General features: G+C 38.6%; 1 protein-coding gene across 1 annotated transcript in view; it reads right to left on the bottom strand.

Annotated features, from left to right (window-relative positions):
* Positions 1-20,315, bottom strand: part of SLC9B1 (solute carrier family 9 member B1) — a 126,917-nt gene that overhangs the window by 10,123 nt on the left and 96,479 nt on the right. Inside the window, exons 8-9 of the mRNA XM_023220118.3 lie at positions 1,058-1,164; positions 63-212 (exon numbers count right to left, since the gene is read on the bottom strand). Coding sequence (XP_023075886.2) covers positions 63-212; positions 1,058-1,164 — 257 coding nt within the window. The remainder of the gene's footprint in view (positions 1-62; positions 213-1,057; positions 1,165-20,315) is intronic.

Here is a 20,315-nt window from a genome sequence, read left to right on the forward strand (position 1 = left end):
AAATATATGTAAAAAATTCAATTGTTTTAGCTTTTAAAATATAGCGTATTAAAAATATTCACCTTTTCTTGGGACCATTTTGTCCCTGCAATGAAACTCAACACTAGTGTGAATAATCCTCCAGATCCATGTAAACCTATACGTTGGCTGCCTAAGACAGCAGAAATACACATAGTCAAAATAAGGAATCCTCTCTTCAGTGCAAGTTTTTTCTAGAATTAGATAGATATTTAGAAATTAGTTTACATTAAATATATAATACAAGATTTGGCATTATCTATTATATATTTTTGATCCTTTGATATTATGTCTTTAAATGTTATATTAAATGTCTAAAATTTTGATTTTCTTTCTCACCATATATTTTAGGAGACTTACTACCAAGTAACAAAATTTACAATTAGTAACATTTCATTTTCTGCCACATCTCTGATACTAATATCAGTAAAATGGTTAAAGTATTACTTTAAGTGAAGAAGAAAAGAGACCCATACAATCTCCAGTTTCATATAACATATCCAATGAATTCTTAAAAAATATTTGAGTGCCTCTTTGGCCAAAATGTTACAGCTAAATTTGGATAGAAATTATAGAAATACAAAAATAATGGCATGTTTTCATTTAAGGCAGGAAATGGCTAAGTTTAAGAATGTTGCCTCTGTCAAAGTAGAGTAGGAGTGAATTTAAGTCAGAAAATATGCAGAAATTAATGGGAACCTATCTCCCCCTGAAATGTTTAAGGGAAAATTTGGGGGAAATTATCAAATATCAATAGGCAATTTAGTAGAGAAAGGGAAAGTATAATTCAGAGGGATACTCTGCATTAAGTATATATTTTTATATTCCTTATTTGCCAAATCAGGAAGGAGAGACTTTAATCAAAGCCATGGACCTGTAACAATCACTGCTGTGCTCAGTTTCAAGTACAGAGCAAGCATTGGAGGCTAGTTTTAGAGAAATAGAATTAAGTATTAAATTTCATGGATCTTACCAAATTTTAATATTTTGAAAAAAAATGTCTAACACTATACTTCCATAAAACAGATTTTGTATATACCTGGTCTTCACTTGGAAAATATCGAACAAAAAATCCCAAAACAGTTCCTGCCAGCAGACTAATAGATACGCTCTTTATAGAGGCTATGGCGTTATTAACTATACCACCTGTAGAGGCACACAATAAAAAAAATTCACAAAGAAATATTTTCATATATACTACACATCAGAAAAGCAAATCTAGGTGGTTCATGAAGAAAGGTAAGCATTTTACAGAACAAATATATGAAAATGGTCTTTAAACATGTAGATCTATTTAGTACATTAAATGTATACTATCAAATAATTTAATATATACACACAACTTGGAAATGTCCATTATATAAATAGGCCAGAAAACAAAGACTTAACGAGCCACAAGATGCTCCCCCACTTAGTGAGGTAGTCTGGGCGCAGTGGCTCAGGCCTGTAATCCCAGCACTTTGGGAGGCTGAGGGTGGATTACTTGAGGTCAGGAGTTCAAGATCAGTCTGACCAACATGATGAAACCTCATCTCTACTAAACATATAAAAATTAGCTGGTCATGGTGGCGCACACCTGTGATCCCAGGTACTCAGGAGGCTGAGGGAGGAGAATCACTTGAACCCGGGAGGCAGAGGTTGCAGTAAGCTGAGATCGTGCCACCACACTCCAGCCTGGGTGAAAGAGGGAGACTACGCCTCCAAAAGAAAAAAAAAAAAAAAAAAGAGACCAAGTGAGGTATAAGAACGGAGAGAGACCAAAACACCTGTGACACATGGCTGGTAAGGGCTATATTAACAATTCTTCTTTGATATACTATATGAAAAAGAAACAAATGATTTTAACATAAAAAGAACAACGTAATAACAACATAACAATTTTTGCTCCAGGGTCAGTCCTAGAAACATTCAAGGGCCAATTAAGATTTCAGTATATTTAAGTATCTGCTTTTGGTGAAGAAAAAAGGAAAAAAAAAATACAAAAGATTCCAGTATATTTTATATTCATTAATATTAATAAATCCATACTTGTAGTTCATTGTAATAAGTAAAAAACAAAAAATAAAAAAAACAGATTCTGAGTCACAAAAATAGTTCAGTTAAGCTCTGGGTAGTGGATTCAATATAGTAAGTAAGCATATTTTTAGACATATTTTCTACTAAATATAACAGGCAGGGCATGGTGGGCTCACATCTTTAATCGTAGCACTTTGGGAGGCCAAGGCAGAAGGATTGTTTGAATCTAAGAGTTTGAGACCAGCTTTGGCAACAGAGTGATACCCCATCTTTACAAGAAAATTAAAAAATTAGCCAAGTATGTGATGTGTGCCTATAGTCCAAGTACTCAGTAGGCTGAGGGAGGAGGTCCCTTGAACTCAGGAGTTCGAGGCTGCACTCCAGCCTGGCCGACAGAGCAAGACCCTGTCTCAAGAAAATAAAATATAATAAAAATAAAAAATAATATAAACAGAGTGATGTCAGCCAGATGGTGGAATGGGAAGCTCCAAACTTTGATTCTCCACAAAGATACCAATTGAACAACAATATAAAGTCTAAAAGCCTTTATGGAGTTCCTTCCATAAACCATTAAGAAGTTGTGGCCGGGTGCGGTGGCTCACGCCTGTAATCCCAGCATGTAGGGAGGCCGAGACGGGCGGATCACGAAGTCAGCAGATCAAGACCATCCTGGCTAACAGGGTGAAACCTCGTGTCTACTGAAAATACAAAAAAATTAGCCAGGCGTGGTGGTGGGCACCTGTAGTCCCAGCTACTCGGGAGGCTGAGGCAGGAGAATGGCGTGAACCCGGGAGGCCTAGCTTGCAGTGAGCTGAGATCGTGCCACTGCACTTCAGCCTGGGGGAAAGAGCAAGACTCTGTCTCAAAAACAAATAAAAAAAAACCCAAAAACGCATTAAGAAGTTGTAGCAGCACAGACAAGTGCAAAGCCAAGAATAGTGGCATTGAACAAATAAGAAAAGCTGTTGCATTATACTCATGATACCCCTTCCCCAAGCTGGAATAGGTTGGTGTGGCTGGGAGAAAGCACTCAACTTGCAGCTTCTCCATTAGCAGGGAAAGAGAAGACTGGAACGGAACAGTTTTATGAGGCTACCTGAAGCTCTCTCTCTCTCTAACTTGACACCCAACCAGCATACTTTGGATACGTGGGAGCCACTGAGAATAAAGGAGAGGTCAGAGATGATGCAGCACCAGGGAACCTGCAGTACCACAGACAGACAGATACCAGAGAGAGCAACAGCTCCAGAAAAGGAAACTGGCAAACCTCTACTTGGGATATTGCATGTATAAGCCCAAAGAAGATGCATTCCCAGAAATGAGAGGCTGCTAGAGCCTATAGCCATGCTGATTCAGGTAAAGGTCTTCTGTATGAAGCCAGCTGATAAAAACTGGGAGAAGTGGCAGTTTTTTCAAACGTCCAAATCTTGGCAAAAATAAATAAAAAATAACACAGTGTAAGAAGAAACAGAGAAACCTAATGACTAAATTAAAGGAGCAAAATAAATCTCTAGAAACCACCCCTAAAGAAATAGATAAATGAGTTACCTGACAAAGAATCCAAATTAACTCTCTTAATGATGCCCAATGACAACAGAAATAGACAACTAAATGAAAGTAGGAAATAATTAATGAACAAAATGAAAATACTAACAAAGAGATAGAAACAAACAAACAAACACACAAAAAGAATCATACAGAAACTCTGGAGCTAAGGAATACAATAGCTCATTGAAAAATTCACTATAGGAAATCACCAACAGACTGTGTAACTAACTGCCCAATGGGTTCACCTTGTGCCCTGCCTAGACAGAGCTGATTTATCAAGACAGGGGAATTGCAATGGAGAAACAGTAATACATGCAGAGCCAGCTGCACGGGACTCCAGAGTTTTATTATTACTCAAATCAGTCTCCCCGAGTATTTGGGGATCAGAAGTTTTAAAGATAATTTGGCAGGTAGGGGCTTGGGAAGTGGGGATTTGTAAGATTGGAGATGAAATCACAGGAGATTGAAGTGATGTTTTCTTGCTGTCTTCTGTTTGTAGGTGGGATGGCAGAACTAGTTGAGCCAGATTACCAGTCTGGGTGGTATCAGCTGATTCATCTAGTGCAGGGTCTGCAAAATATCTCAAGCACCGATTTTAGGTTTTACAATAGTGATGTTATTCCCAGGAGCAATTTGGAGAGGTTCAGATTCTTGGAGCCAGAGGCTGCATTACCCCTAAACTGTAATTTCTAATGTCGTAGCTAGTTTGTTTATCCTGCAAAGGCAGACTGGTCCCCAGGCAAGAAGGGGATCTCTTCGGGAGACGGCTATTATCAACTTTGTTTCAGAGTCAAACCATGAACTGAATACCTTCCCAAAATTAGTTCATCCTACTGCTAGGAGTGGATAAGGACAGTTTAAATGTTAGAAGCAAGATGGAGTTGATTAGGTCTGATCTCTTTCACTGTCATAATTTCTTCAGTTATAATTTTTGCAAAGGTGTTTTCAATAACATCAAGCAGAGGAAAGAATCACTGAAACTGAAGACTAGTCATTTGAAATTACAGAGTCAGAGGAGCAAAAGGGAAAAGGAATGAAGAGTGAAGAGAACCTAAGAGACTTATAGGATGCCATCAAGCAGACCAATGTATGCATTATGAAAGTTCCAGAGGGAGAAGAGAAAACTAACGGGGCAGAGAGCCAGTTAAAAAAATAATGACCAAAAACTTCTCAAATTTAAGGAAGAAAATGAACATACAAATCCAAGAGGCTCAAAGAACTCCAAGTTAAATAATTTGCAAAAAACCTACAATGAGACACCTTATAATCAAACTGTCAAAAGTCAAAGACAAAGAGAGAATCTTGAAAGGAACAGGATCAAAGCAACTTTTCACATACAAGGGAGATGTCATATGGTTATCAGTAGAATTCACAGCAAAATCTCTACAGGCCAGAAGAGAATGGGATGATATATTAAAAGGGCTGAAAAAAAAAAAAAAAAACAAAATAACTGTCAATCAAGAACCGCATAGCCAGTAAAACTGCACTTCAAAAATGAAGGACAAACAAAGAGTTCCCCAGAGAAGTAAAAGCTGAGGGAGTCAATCACCACTAGATCTACCTTACAAAAAATGTTAAAGGGAGTCCTTAAGTGGAAATGGAAGGATATTGGATAGAAATACAAAAGCATACAAAATATAAACTTCTTTGGTAAAGGTAAATATATGAGTGAACACAGAATCCTGTAATACTGTAATGGTGGTAAGTAAAACACTTTTCATCTTTACTTGTTTCTTTTTCTTTTTTGAGACAGAGTCTTGCTCTGTTGCCCAGGCTGGAGTGCAGTGGTTTGATCATGGCTCACTGCAGCCTTGCAACCCTGGGCTACAGCAATCCTCCCAATTCAGCCTCCAGAGTGTCTGGGACTACAGACATGCACCACCACACTCAGATAATATTTTTAAATTTTTAGTATTGATAAGGTCTTGCTGGTCTCAAACTCCTAGGCTCAAGCGATCCTCCCACTTTGGACTCAAAGTGCTGGGACTACAGGTGTAAGACACCACACCCAGCCTGTAATTCACTTGTAATTGAAGCATGGAATTTAAAAGGTAAAAGCATAACATTACTTTATTAAATTATGTAAATAAACAATATAAAAATATGTATTGTGTGACATTGATAACAAAGTGAGAAGGAGATGTAAAGAAGTAGAGTTTTTGTATGTGATTAAAGTTAAGTTGTTGTCAATTTAAAATAGATTATTATAACTATAAGATGTTTTCATGTAATTCTACAGTAACCACAAATAAAAGACCTATAGAAGATACACAAATAAAAATGAGAAAGGAATCAAAGCATGTCCCTACCAAAAAAAGAGATCAGTGAAACATAAAGGGAGGCAGGAAGAGAGGAAAAGTGGAACAAAATAGCTGCAAGACATATAGAAAACAATTAACAAAATGACAATAGTAAGCCCTTCCTTATCAATAACTAATTTAAATGCAAATAGGCTAATTTTCCAATCACAAGACAGAGACTGGCTGAATGGATTTAAAAAAATCTAAATATATAGTATATGCAAGAGACTCACATTAGATCTAAAGACACACAAAGGTTGAAAGTGAAAGGATGGAAAAAGATATTCATTGCAGTTGGTAACCAAAAGAGAACAAGGATGGCCATACTTAGACAAAATAGAGTTTAAGTCAAATAGTAGCACAAGAGACAAGGACATTACATAATAATAAAAAGGCCAATTGACCAAGAAGATATAGCAATTACAAATATATATGCAACTAACAGTACAGCATCCAAATATATGAAGCCAAACTAGACAGAATTGAGGGGCAACATAGATAACAACATCATAATAAGAGAAAACTCCAATATTCCACTTTCAATTATAGATACAACAACTGGACAGAAGATCAACTGGAAAACAGAGAACTTGAACAACATTATAGACCAGTTGGACCTATCTGACATATACAGAACACTTCACCCAATAATAGCAAAGTACACTTTCTTCTCAAGCACATACCAAGACTTTTCCAGGATAGATGGCATGCTAGTCCACAAAACAAGTTTTTAAAAATTCAAGAAAACTGAACTCATACCAAGTATCTTTTCTGACCACAATAAAGTGACATTAGAAATTCATAGCAGAAGGAAAAAGGAAAAGTAATAAATACGTGGAAATTACAAAAATATACTCTCTTAAACAACCAATTGGCCTGTATGGTTAATATTAATTGTCAATTCAATTGAGGGATGCTTAGATGCCTCATGAAGCACTGTGTCTGGGTATATCTGTGAGGGTGCTGCCAGAGGAGAATGATGCATGAGTTAGTGGACTGAGAAAGACCTGTCCTCACTGTGGGTAGGCATCATGCAATTGGTTGCAAGTGTGGCTAGAACAAAAAAGGCAGAAGAATGGGAACATTCAGCTTGCTTGGATTTCTTTTTTATGTACTCTCTCTCTCTTCCAGAGCAGTATGCCTTTTTCTTCTCTTGCCCTTGCACATCAAACGCTAGGTTCTTTGACCTTTGGACCCTGGGACTTGCATCAGCAGCCTTTTGGGAGCTCTCAGGCCTTTGGCCTCAGACTAGTGGCTGCACTGTCAGCTTCCCTGGTTTTGAGACGTTCAGATTTGGACTGAGCCATGTCACTGGCTTCCTTGGGAGCCATGCGGTACGCTTCTCTCATTTTCCAGCTTATAGATGGCCTATTGTAGGAGTTTGCCTCTGTAATCACGTGAGCCAATCGTCCTTAATAAATTATATTTCATATATATATAAATATATTCTCTTTTATATGCATATATCTATATCTATATCTATATCTATATCTATATTTCCTATTGGTTCTGACCCTCTGGAGAACTCTGATGAATAGTCAAAGAATAAGTCACAAGGAAAATTAGAAAATGTCTTGAGACAAATAAAAGTGGAAACACAACATTCCAAAGCTTGTGGGATGCAGCAAAATCAATATTAAGAGGACAGTTTTTATATCTAACTACCTACATTAAAAAAGAAGAAAGATCTAAAATCAGCAACTTAGCTTTACACCTCAAGAAACTAGAAAAAGAGGAACAAACTCAACCAAATGTAAGCAAAAGGAAGGAAATAATAAAGTCTAGAGCAGAAGGCCGGGTACAGTGGCTCATGACTGTAATCCCAGCACTTTGGGAGGCCAAGGCGGGAGGATCACCTGGGGTCGAGAGTTCGAGACCAGCCTGAGCAACATAGAGAAACCTATCTCTACTAAAAAATACAAAATTAGCTGGGCATGGTGGCACATGCCTGTAATCCCAGCTACTCTGGAGGCTGAGGCAGGACAGTCACTTGAACTGGGAGGTGGAGGTTGCAGTGAGCTGAGATTGCGCCATTGCACTCCAGCCTGGGCAATAAGAGCGAAACTCCATCTCAAAGAAAAAAAAAAAGTCTAGAGAATAGAAAAAAACCTATGAAACTAGTTGTTGTTTCAAAGTTCAACAAAACTGACAAATCATCAGCTAGAATACCTAAGAAAAAAATAAAGAAGACTCAACTTCTTTTAGGAACAAAAGAGAAGACATTGCAACAGATAATATGGAAATAAAAAGGATTCTAAGAGTCTACTATGAATGATTATATACTGACAAGTTGGATAACCTCGGAGAAATGAACAGATTCCCAGTACCATGCAAGTTACCAAGACTAAGTCACAAAGTAAAAAATCTTAATAGACCTATAACTAGTAACCGAATCAGGAATCAAAAACCTCCCAGCAAAGAAAAGCCCAGGACCAGATTACTTCACTGCAAAATTCTACCAAATATTTAAAGAATTAACACCAATTCCTAGCTGGGTGTGGTGGCTTACATCTGTAATCCCAGCAGTTTGGGAAGCCAAGGTGGAGGATTGCTTGAGTACAAGAGTTCGAGACCAACCTGGGCAACACAGTGAGACTTCATCTCCACAAAAAATAAAAAAAATTATCTGAGCATAGTGATGTGTGCTTGTAGTTCCAGCTACTCAGGAGGCTGAGGTAGAAAGATCGCTTAAGCTTGGGAAGTTGAGGCTGCAGTGAGCCATGATAGAGCACTGCTCTCCAACCTGGGTGACAGAGTGAGATCCTATCTCCTGGGTGACAAAGTAAGACCCTATCTCAAAAACAAACAAACAAAAAACCCAATTCCTCTTAAACTCTTCTAAAAGTTTGAAGAGGAGGGAACACTTCCAAACTCATTTTATGAGGTCAGTATTAGTCAGATATCAAATATAAACAAAGATACTATAAGGAAAGAAAACTGCATACTAATATCTCTGATGAATATGCAAAACCCCTTAAAACAATACTAGCAAATATAATTCAACCACATATGAAGAGTAGTATACAGCATGAACAAAGTGGGATTTATCTCTGAAATGCAAACTGATGCAAAATGACTTTTGTATGGGTTCACACAAAAATTATTCAATGTAATACAGTACATCAACAGGGTAAAGGACAAAAATCACATGATCATCTCATTTAATGTAGAAAAAGTATTTGACAAATCCAATATCCTTTTGTGATAAAAACACTCAGCAAACTAGGAACAGAAGCAAAATACCTCAACATGATAAAAGTCATATATGAAAAGCCACAGTCAATATCATACTCAATGGTGAAAACTAAAAACTTTCTTCCTAAAGTCAGGAACAAGGCAAGATTGTCCACTCTCTCTTTCCTTCTATTCTCATGGTACTGGAAGTCTTTGCCAGATAAATTAGGCAAGAAAAAGAAATAAAAGCCATCCACAATGGAAAGAAAAAAGAGAAAATTATCTCTTTTTACAGATAGTATGATCTTATATGTAGAAAACCCTAAAATTTCCACAAAAAACTTAGAATTAACTTAAAAAACTCAGCAAAGGTGCAGGATACCAAATCAACACTCAAAAATCAGTTGTGTATCCAAATTAACAATGAAAAACCAGGAAAGGAAACAAAGAAAATAATACCATTTCCAATAGCATCGAAAAGAATAAAACAGGAATAAATATAACAAAGGAGTTGGAAGACTTGTACACTAAAAACTACAGAACATTTCTGAAAGAAATTAATGATACACAAAGTGGAAAGACATTCATGTTCATGGATTGGAAGACTTCATATAGTTAAGATGGCCACACTACCCAAAGTGATCTTCAGATTCAATGCAATCCCTAGCAGTATCCTAATGACTTTCTTGGGGGTAGAAATAGAAAAAATAATCCTAATATTTATATGGAACCCCAAAGGATTTCAAATAGCCAAAACAATTTTGAGAAAGAAAAACAAAGCTGGAGGCTCCAAACTTCAAGAATTCAAAATATGTTAGAGAGCTTCAGTAATCAAAACCATGTGGCATAAAGACAGATACATTCACCAAAGGAACAGAATAGAAAGCCCAGAAATAAACCCTTACATGTATGGGCAAACAATTTTTGAAAAGGGTGTGCAAGACCGCACAACGGAGAAAGAACAGTCTCTTCTGCAGATAGTGAAGGGGAAAATGGATATCCACAAGCAAAAGAATGAAGTTGAGAAAAGCTTTGTGACATTTAATTTAGCAATGATTTCTTAGATATGATACCAAAAGCATAGGCAACAAAAGCAAATATAGACATATTAGACTACATCAAGCTTAAAAACTTTTGCATGGCAAAGGAAACAATCAACAGAGTAAGAAGGCAATGCTCAGAATAGGAGAAAATAATTGAAAACCAAATACCTGATAAGGGGTTAATATCTAAAATATATACAGAACAACAACTCAATAACAGAACAACTTAAATGAGAAATGGTCAGTTGACTTTGCTATGGTCCAAATGTTCATGTTCTCCCAAAATTCACATGCTGGAGCCTAATATTCAATGTGATAATATTAAGAGGTGGGGCATTTTGGAGATGATTAGGTCATGAAGTCATAGCCCTCGGAAATGGGACTAGGGCCTTTACAAAAGAGGCTTAAGGGAGTTTGTTTTCCCCTTTGAACATGTGAGGACACAGAGAAGGTGCTATCTATAGTGAATAGGCTCTCACCAGTCACTGAGTCTGTTGTAGCCTAAATCTCGAACTTCCCACATTCCAGAACTGTGAGAACTAAGTTTCTATATTCATAAATTACCCAGCCTAAGGTATTTTGTTATAGTAGCAGAAATGGACTAAGATGAAGTTGAATAGACATTTCTCCAAAAAAAATACAAATGGCCAACTAGCATATGAACCCAACACTACATGGAAGTTGCCAAGGCTTGGGGGAATTGAACTCTCTGAAGCAACAGCCTGAGCTGTACATTGGCTCCTTTTAGCCATGGCTGGGACACGGGGCACCAAGTCCCAAGACTACCCAGAGCAGCAAAGCTCTGGGCCTGGCCCACAAAACCGTTTTTTTCCTTTTAGGCCTCCAACCCTGTGATGTGAGGGGCTGTCGTGAAGAACTCTGACATGCCCTAGAGACAATTTCCCCATTATCTTGGCAATTAAAATTTGGCTCCATGTTACTTCTGCGAATTTCTGCAGTCAGCTTGAATTTCTCCCCAGAAAATGGGTTTTTCTTTTCTATCACATCATCAGGCTGCAAATTTTCCAAACTTTTATGCTCTGCCTCCCTTTTAAACATAAGTTCCAGTTCTAAATCATCTTTTTGTGAATGCATAAAACTGAACACTTTTAAGAGCACTCAGGTCATATCTTGAATACTTTGCTGCTTAGAAATGTCTTCTACCAGATATCCTGGATGGGTTCCAAGATAGCCAAATAGGAACAGCTCTGGTCTGCAGCTCCCAGTATGATTGATACATAAGACAGGAGATTTCTGCATTTCCACCTGAGGTACCTGGTTACTCTCATTGGGATTAGTTGGACAGTGGATGCAGGCACACGGAGGGTGAGCTGAATCAGGGCAGGGTGTCATCTCACCCGGGAAGCGCAAGGGGTTCAGGGATTTCCTTTTCCTGGCCAAGGGAAGCTGTGACAGACTACCTGGAAAAATAGGACACTCCCACCCAAATACTGTACTTTTCCCAAGGTCTTAGCAACCAGCAGACAAGGTGATTCTCTCCCGTGCCTGGCTCAGTGGTCCCATGCCCACAGAGCCTTGCTCATTGCTAGGGCAGCAGTCTGAGATTGATCTGCAAGGTGGCAGTCTGGCTGGCGGAGGGGCATCTGCCATTGCTGAGACTTGAGTAGGTAAACAAAGTGGCCAGGAGGCTCGAACTGGGTGAAGCCCACTGCAGCTCAACAAGGCCCACTGCCTCTAGACTCCTCCATTGTGGGCAAAAGGCAGCAACTTCTGCAGACTTAAACGTCCCTGTCTGACAGCTCTGAGGAGAGCAGTGGTTCTTCCAGTATGGCATTTGAGTTCTGAGAATGAACAGACTGCCTCCTCAAGTGGCTCCCTGACCTCTGTGTAGCCTAACTGGGAGACACCTCACGGTAGGGGCTGACAGACACCTCATATAGGGGGCTGCCCCTCTGGGATGAAGCTTCCAGTGGAAGGATCAGGCAGCAATATTTGCTGTCCTACAATATTTGCTGTTCTGCAGCCTCCACTGGTGATACCCAGGCAGACAGGGTCTGGAGTGGAACTCCAGCAAACTGCAACAGACCTGCAGCTGAGGGACCTGACTGTTAGAAGGAAAACTAACAAACAGAAAGGAATAGCATCAATATTAACAGAAAGGTCATCTACACCAAAACCCCATCTGTAAGTCACCAACATCAAAGACCAAAGGTAGATAAAACCACAAGGATGGGGAGAAACCAGAGCAGAAAAGCTGAAAATTCTAAAAACCAGAGCGCCTCTTCTCCTCCAAAGGATCACAGCTCCTCGCCAGCAATGGAACAAAGCTGGATGGAGAATGACTTTGATAAGCTGACAGAAGTAGGTTTCAGAAGGTCAGTAATAACAAACTTCTCTGAGCTAAAGGAGGATAGGAGGATGTTTGAACTCATCACAAGGATGCCAAAAACCTTGAAAAAAACATTAGATGACTGGCTTACGAGAATAAACAGTGTAGAGAAAATCTTAAATGACCCAATGGAGCTGAAAACCATGGCACAAGAACTTCATGATGCACGCACAAGCTTCAGTAGCTGATTCGATCAGGTTGAAAAGAGGGTATCAGTGATTGAAGATAAAATAAATGAAATAAAGCAAGAAGAGAAGTTTAGAGAAAAAAGCGTAAAAAGAAATGAACAAAGCCTCCAAGAAATATGGGACTATGTGAAAAGACCAAATCTACGTTTGATTGGGGTACCTGAAAGTGATGGGGAGAACGGAACCAAGTTGGAAAATACTCTGCAGGATATTATCGAGGAGAACTTCCCCGACCTGGCAAGGCAGGCCAACATTCAAATTCAGGAAATAGAGAGAACGCCACAAAGATACTCTTTGAGAAGAGCAACCCCAAGACACATAATTGTCAGATTCACCAAGGTTGAAATGAAGGAAAAAGTGTTAAAGACAGCCAGACAGAAAGGCTGAGTTACCCACAAAGGGAAGCCCATCAGACTAACAGCGGATCTCTCCGCAGAAACTCTACAAGCCAGAAGAGAGTGGGGGCCAGTATTCAACATTCTTAAAGAAAAGAATTTTCAACCCAGAATTTCATATCCAGCCAAACTAAGCTTCATAAGTGAAGGAGAAATAAAATCCTTTACAGACAAGTAAATGCTGAGAGATTTTGTCACCACCAGGCCTGCCTTACAAGAGCTCCTGAAGGAAGCACTAAACATGGAAAGAAACAACTGGTACCATCCATGGCAAAAGATGCCAAATTGTAAAGACTAGCAATGCTGTGGAGAAACTGCATCAATTAATGGACGAAATAACCAGTGAACATCATAATGACAGGATCAAATTCACACATAATAATATTAATCTTAAATGTAAATGGGCTAAATGCTCCAATTAAAAAACACAGACTGGCAAACTGGATAAAGAGTCAAGACCCATCAGTGTGCTGTATACAGGAGACCCATCTCATGTGCAAAGATGCATATAGGCTCAAAATAAAGGGATGGAAGAAGATCTACCAAGCAAATGGAAAGCAAAAAATAGCAGGTGTTACAATCCTAGTCTCTGATAAAACAGACTTTAAACCAACAAAGATCAAATGAGACAAAGAAGGCTGTTACATAATGGCAAAGCAATCAATTCAACAAGAAGAGCTAACTATCCTAAATATGTATGCACCCAATACAAGAGCACTCAGATTCATAAAGCAAGTCCTTAGAGACTTACAAAGAGACGTAGACTTCCACACAATAATAATGGGAGACTTTAACACCCCACTGTCAATATTAGACAGATCAATGAGACAGAAGGTTAACAAGGATATCTGGGACTTGAACTCAGCTCTGCAACAAGCAGACCTAATAGACATCCACAGAACTCTCTACCCCAAATCAACAGAATATACATTCTTCTCAGCACCATATCACACTTATTCTAAAATTGACCACATAATTGGAAGTAAAGAACTCCTCAGCAAATGTAAAAGAACAGAAATCAAAACAAACTGTCAGACCACAGTGCAATCTAATCAGAACTTAAGATTAAGAAACTCACTCAAAACTGCACAACTACATGGAAAGTGAACAATTTGCTCCTGAATGACTGCTGGGTAAATAACAAAATAAAGGTAGAAATAAAGGTGTTCTTTGAAACCAATGAGAACAAAGACAGTTGTGTGATTCTCCCAGACATACCAGAATCTCTGGGACACATTTAAAGCAGTGTGTAGAGGGAAATTTATAGAACTAAATTCCCACAAGGGAAAGCAGGAAATATCTAAAATTGACACCCTAAAATCACAATTAAAAGAACTAGAGAAGCAATGGCAAACACATTCAAAAGCTAGCAGAAGGCAAGAAATAGCTAAGATCAGAGCAGAACTGAAGGAGATAGAGACACAAAAAAACCCTTCCAAAAATCAATGAATCCAGGAACTGGTTTTTTGAAAAGACAACAAAATTGATAGACTGCTAGCAAGACTAATGAAGGAGAAAACAGAGAGGAATCAAATAGATGCAATAAAAAATGATATCACCACCGATTGCAAATAAATACAAACTACCATCCGAGAATATTATAAACACCTCTCCACAAATAAATTAGAACATCTAGAAGAAAGGGATAAATTCCTGGACACATACACACTTCTAAGACTAAACCAGAAAGAAGCTGAATCTCTGAATAGACCAATAACAGGTTCTGAAATTGAGGCAATAATTAACAGTCTACCAAACAAAGAGTCCAGGAACAGATGGATTCACAGCTGAATTCTACCAGAGGTACAAAGAGGAGCTGGTACCATTACTTCTGAAACTATTCCAATCAACAGAAAAAGAAGGAATCCTCTGTAACTCATTTTATGAGGCCAACATCATCCTGATACCAAAGCCTGGCAGAGACACAACAAAAAAAAGAGAATTTTATACCAATATCCCTGATAAACATCAATGCAAAAATCCTCAATAAAATACTGGCAAACTGAATCCAGCAGCACATCAAAAAGCTTATCCACCATGATCAAGTGGGCTTCATCCCTGGGATGCAAGACTGGTTCAACATAGGAGAATCAATAAACGTAATCCATCACATAACAGAACCAATGACAAAAAACACATGATTATCTCAATAGATGCAGAAAAGGCCTTCGATAAAATTCAACAGCCATTCATGATAAAAACTCTCAATAAACTAGGTATTGATGGAATGTATCTCAAAATAATGAGAGCTATTTATGACAAACCCACAGCCAATATCATACTGAATGGGCAAAAACTGGAAGCATTCCCCTTGAAAATTGACACAAGACAGGGATACCCTCTCTCTCCACTCCTATTCAACATAGTGTTGGAAGTTCTGGCCACGGCAATCAGGCAAGAGCAAGAGAAAGAAATAAACAGTATTCCATTAGGAAAAGAGGAAGTCAAATTGTCCCTGTTTGCAGCTGACATGATTGTATATTTAGAAAACCCCATCGTGTCAGCCCAAAATATCTTAAGCTGATAAGCAACTTCAGCAAAGTCTCAGGATACAAAATTAATGTGCAAAAATCACAAGGATTCCTATACACCATTAACAGACAAACAGAGGGCCAAATCATGAGTAAACTCCCATTCACAATTACTACAAAGAGAACAAAACACCTAGGATTCCAACTTACAAGGGGTGTGAAGGGCCTCTTCAAAGAGAACTACAAACCACTGCTCAGTGAAATAAAAGAAGACACAAACAAATGGAAGAATATTCTGTGCTCATGGAATAGCATGGAAGAATCAATATTGTGAAAATGGCCATACTGCCTAAAGTAATTTATAGATTCAATGCCATCCCCATCAAGCTACCAATTACTTTCTTCACAGAATTGGAAAAAAACTACTTTAAAGTTCATATGGAACCAAAAAAGAGCCTGCATTGCCAAGACAATCCTAAGCAAAAAAGAACAAAGCTGGAGGCATCACGCTACCTGACTTCAAACTATACTACAAGGCTACAGTAACCAAAACAGCATGGCACTGATACCAAAATAGATATATAGACCAATGGAAAAGAACAGAGGTCTCAGAAATAAGACCACACATCTACAACCATCTGATCTTTGACTAACCTGACAAAAACAAGAAATGGGGAAAGCATTGCCTATTTAATAAACGATGCTGGGAAAACTGGCTAGCCTTATGTAGAAAGCTGAAACTGGATCCTTTCCTTACACCTTATACAAAAATTAATTCAAGATGGATTAAAGACTTAAATGTTAGACCTAAAACCATAAAAACCCTAGAAGAAAACCTAGGCAATACCGTTCAGGACATAGGCACGGGTAAGAACTTAATGACTAAAACACCAAAAGCAATGGCAACAAAAACTAAAATAGACAAATGGGATCTAATTAAACTACAGAGCTTCTGCATGGCAAAAGAAACTACCATCAGAGTGAACAGGCAACCTACAGAATGGGAGAAAATTTTTGCAATCTACCCCTCTGACAAAGAAAGAATTCAAACAAATTTACAAGAAGAAAACAAACAACCCCATCAAAAAGTGGGCAAAGGATATAAACAGACACTTCTCAAAAGAAGACATCTATGCAGCCAATAGACACATGAAAAAATGCTCATCATCACCAGTCATCAGAGAAATGCAAATCAAAACCACAAAGAGATACCATCTTATGCCAGTTAGAATGGCAATCATTAAAAAGTCAGGAAACAACAGATGCTGGAGAGGATGTGGAGAAATAGGAACACTTTTACACTGTTGGTGGGAGTGTAAATTAGTTGAACCATTGTGGAACACATTGTGGCAATTCCTCAAGGATCTAGAATTAGAAATACCATTTGACCCAGCAATCCCATTATTGGGTATACACCCAAAGGATTATAAATCATGCTACTATAAAGGCACATGTACACATACGTTTATTGTGGCACTATTCACAATAGCAAAGACTTGGAACCAACCCAAATATCCATCAATAATGGACTGGATTAAGAAATTGTAGCACATATACACCATGGAATAGTATGAAGTCATAAAAGAGGATGAGTTCATGTCCTTTGCAGGGACACAGATGAAGCTGGAAACCATCATTGTCAGCAAACTATCACAAGGATAGAAAACGAACACTGCATGTTCTCACTCATAGGTGGGAATTGAATAATGAGATCACTTGGACACAGGGCAGGGAGCATCACACACTGGGGCCTGTTATGGGGTGGCAGGGAGCGGGGAGGGATAGCATTAAGACAAATACCTAATGTAAATGACGAGTTAATGAGTGCAGCAAACCAACATGGCACATGTATACATATGTAACAAACCTGCACGTTGTGCACATGTATCCTAGAACTTAAGTATAACAACAACAGAAAAAAAACAAAACGAAATTTATTCTACCAGATGTCCTCAATCATCTCTCTCAATTTCAAAGTTCCATAAATCTCTAGGGCAGAAACAAAATGCCACCAGTCTCTTTGCTAAGCATAGCAAGTGTGACCTTTACTTCAGTTCCCAACAAGTTCTTCAACTCCATCTCAGACCTCCTCAGCGTGGACTTCACTGTCCTTGTCACTATCAGCAGTTTGGTTAAAGTTATTCAACAAGTCTCTAGGAAGTTCCAAACTTTCCCACATCTTCTTGTCTTCTTCTGAGTCCTCCAAACTGTTCCAACCTCTGCCCATTACACAGTTCCAAGGTCACTTCCACATTCTCAGTTATCTTATAGCAATACCCCATTACCTCAGTATCAAAATCTGTATTAGTCATGGTTCTCTAGAGGGATACAACTAACAGGATATATATATGTATGAAAGGGAGTTTATTAAGGAGAATTGAATCACACCATCACTAAGTGAACTCCCACAACAGGCCGTCTGCAAATTGAGGAGCAAGGAATCCAGTATTGCCTCAGTCCGAGTCCCAAACCTCAAAAGTAGGGAAACCGACAGTCCAAGCCTTGAGTCTCTGGATGAAGGCCTGAGAGCCCCTGGAAAACAACTGGAGTTAAGTCCAAGAGTCCAAAAGCCGAAGAACTTGGAGTCTGATATTCGAGGGCAGGAAGCATGCAGCATGGGAGAAAGATGAGGGCCAGAAGACTCAGCAAGTCAGTTTCTCCTAACCTTCTTCTGCCTGCTTTATTCTAGCCATGCTGGCAGCTGATTGTATGGTACCCTCCCACATTGAGGGTGAATCTGCCTCTCCCAGTCCACTAAATAAACGTTAATCTCCTTTGGCAACACCCTCACAGACACACCCAGGATCAACACTTTGGATCCTTCAATCCAATCAAGTTGACACTTACTTAATATTAACCTTCACAATGTAATATTCATCCCATTTGTAATTTTTCTTTAATATATAAGCTCCTTGAGAACACGCACCACTTGATCTTGTCTCCCTGTTGTATTGGGAGGCAGTGGAGAAGAGTAGAGTTAAATGTGTGGGTGTGGAGTCAGACTGCCAGATTTCATCTTGGCTCCTCTACTTATTTGATCTCTGACCTTGAGTAAATTACTTAACATCTTTCTCAGTTTCCTTACCTGTAAATGAGTGGTGACATATATGAAACTTAGAACAAGAGCCAAGCAAGTATTCAATAAAAGCAAATGTTGTTGCTTACTATTTATCCTCAGTGTTTGGCATAGTAGCCGGCGAAAGGAAGGGGATTTTTTTTTCTTTTTTTCAGACAGTCTCCCTCTGTTACCCAGCCTGGAGTGCAGTGGCGTGATCTTGGCTCACTGCAACCTCTGCCTCCTGGGTTTAAGGGATTCTTGTGCCTCAGCCTCCTGAGTAGCTAGGATTACAGGCCTGTGCCACCACATGCAGCTAACTTTTTGTATTTTTAGTAGAGATGGGGCTTTGCTATGTTGGCCAGGCTGGTCTTGAACTCCTGTCCTCAAGTGATCCAGCTGTCTTGGCCTCCCAAAGTGTTGGGATTATAGGCGTGAGCCTCTTGGCCCAGCCAGGAAATATTTTTTTGAAAGAGGACTGATAACAATATTTTTTGAAAGAATGACAGATACCAATCATGAAGGAAAAGATTTTCACAATTGACAATAAAAAAACTTGAATATCTGAATGGTAAAAAGAGAGAGAAAATTAAAAGGCAAATTACAAATTGAAAAAACTAAAGTATATAAAACAAAAGGTTTTCATTCTCAATTTAACGCAGAATCTTGACAAATCAAAAGGAACAAAAGATGAAACTACCTAAAAGAAACAGACAAAAAACTTTCAAGAAAAGCAATTTACAAAATGCCAATGACAAATAAACATGGATATTTAACATCACTAGTACTCAAAGTACTTCATGTATAGAGATCCCCCCCTTCACCTATCAAATCAGCAAAGATGAAAAAGGCTGATAATACCTAGTTTTGAAGAGAAATGAGAGGAAATGACAAGTTTATGTATCCTGGTAGGACTCGATATTGTGGCAATATGTTCGGAACACTCATAAATGTATATACCTTTTAGATCAACAATTTCACTTTTAAGTTTAAGAAAATATGAAGATTAGGTACAAATATTTCTCTACATGTTCAACTAAGTATTATTTTTTAAATTAATTTTTTTTTTTTTTCTGGGAAACAGTCTCACTCTGTTGCCCTAGTTGGAGTGCAGTAGTGTGAGCTGAGCTCACTACAGCCTTCGCCTTCTGGGTTCAAGTGATTCTCCTGCTTCAGCCTCCTGAGTAGCTGGGATTACAGACAGCCACCACAATGCCCGGTTAATTTTTGTATTTTTAGTAGAGATGGAGTTTCACCATGTTGGTTGGCCAGGCTGGTCTTGAACTCCTGATCTCAAGTGATCTATCCTTCTTGGCCTCCCAAAGTGCTGGGATTACAGGTATGTGCCACTGTGCCTGGTCAATTTTTTAATTTTTAAAAATATTTTTATAGCAGCACAACTAAGTATTATTTTAATAGTAAATACTGGAGTCAACTTCAATTTTGAACAGGATAAGTAATTATGATGCAGCACACTGAATACTCTTTCATTAAGCTAAACAACTATTAAAAATGATATACAAATATATTTACTGAAAAGAAACATGTTTGTGATATACAGTTAAGTGTAAAACAGTTCAGGTTATAAGAACATATTGGTCAATATTCACTGATTTTTATAAGAATATTTGACAGAGAGAGGGGGAAGGGAAGGGAAGGAAAAAGAAGGGGAGGGGAGGAAAGGGAAGAGGGAAGGGAAGGGAAGAGGGAAGGGAAGGGAAGGAGGGAAGGGAAGGGAAGGAGGGAAGGGAAGGGAA

Source organism: Piliocolobus tephrosceles, chromosome 3 (genome assembly GCF_002776525.5).
Source record: "Piliocolobus tephrosceles isolate RC106 chromosome 3, ASM277652v3, whole genome shotgun sequence".
NCBI classification, from domain to species: domain Eukaryota; kingdom Metazoa; phylum Chordata; class Mammalia; order Primates; family Cercopithecidae; genus Piliocolobus; species Piliocolobus tephrosceles.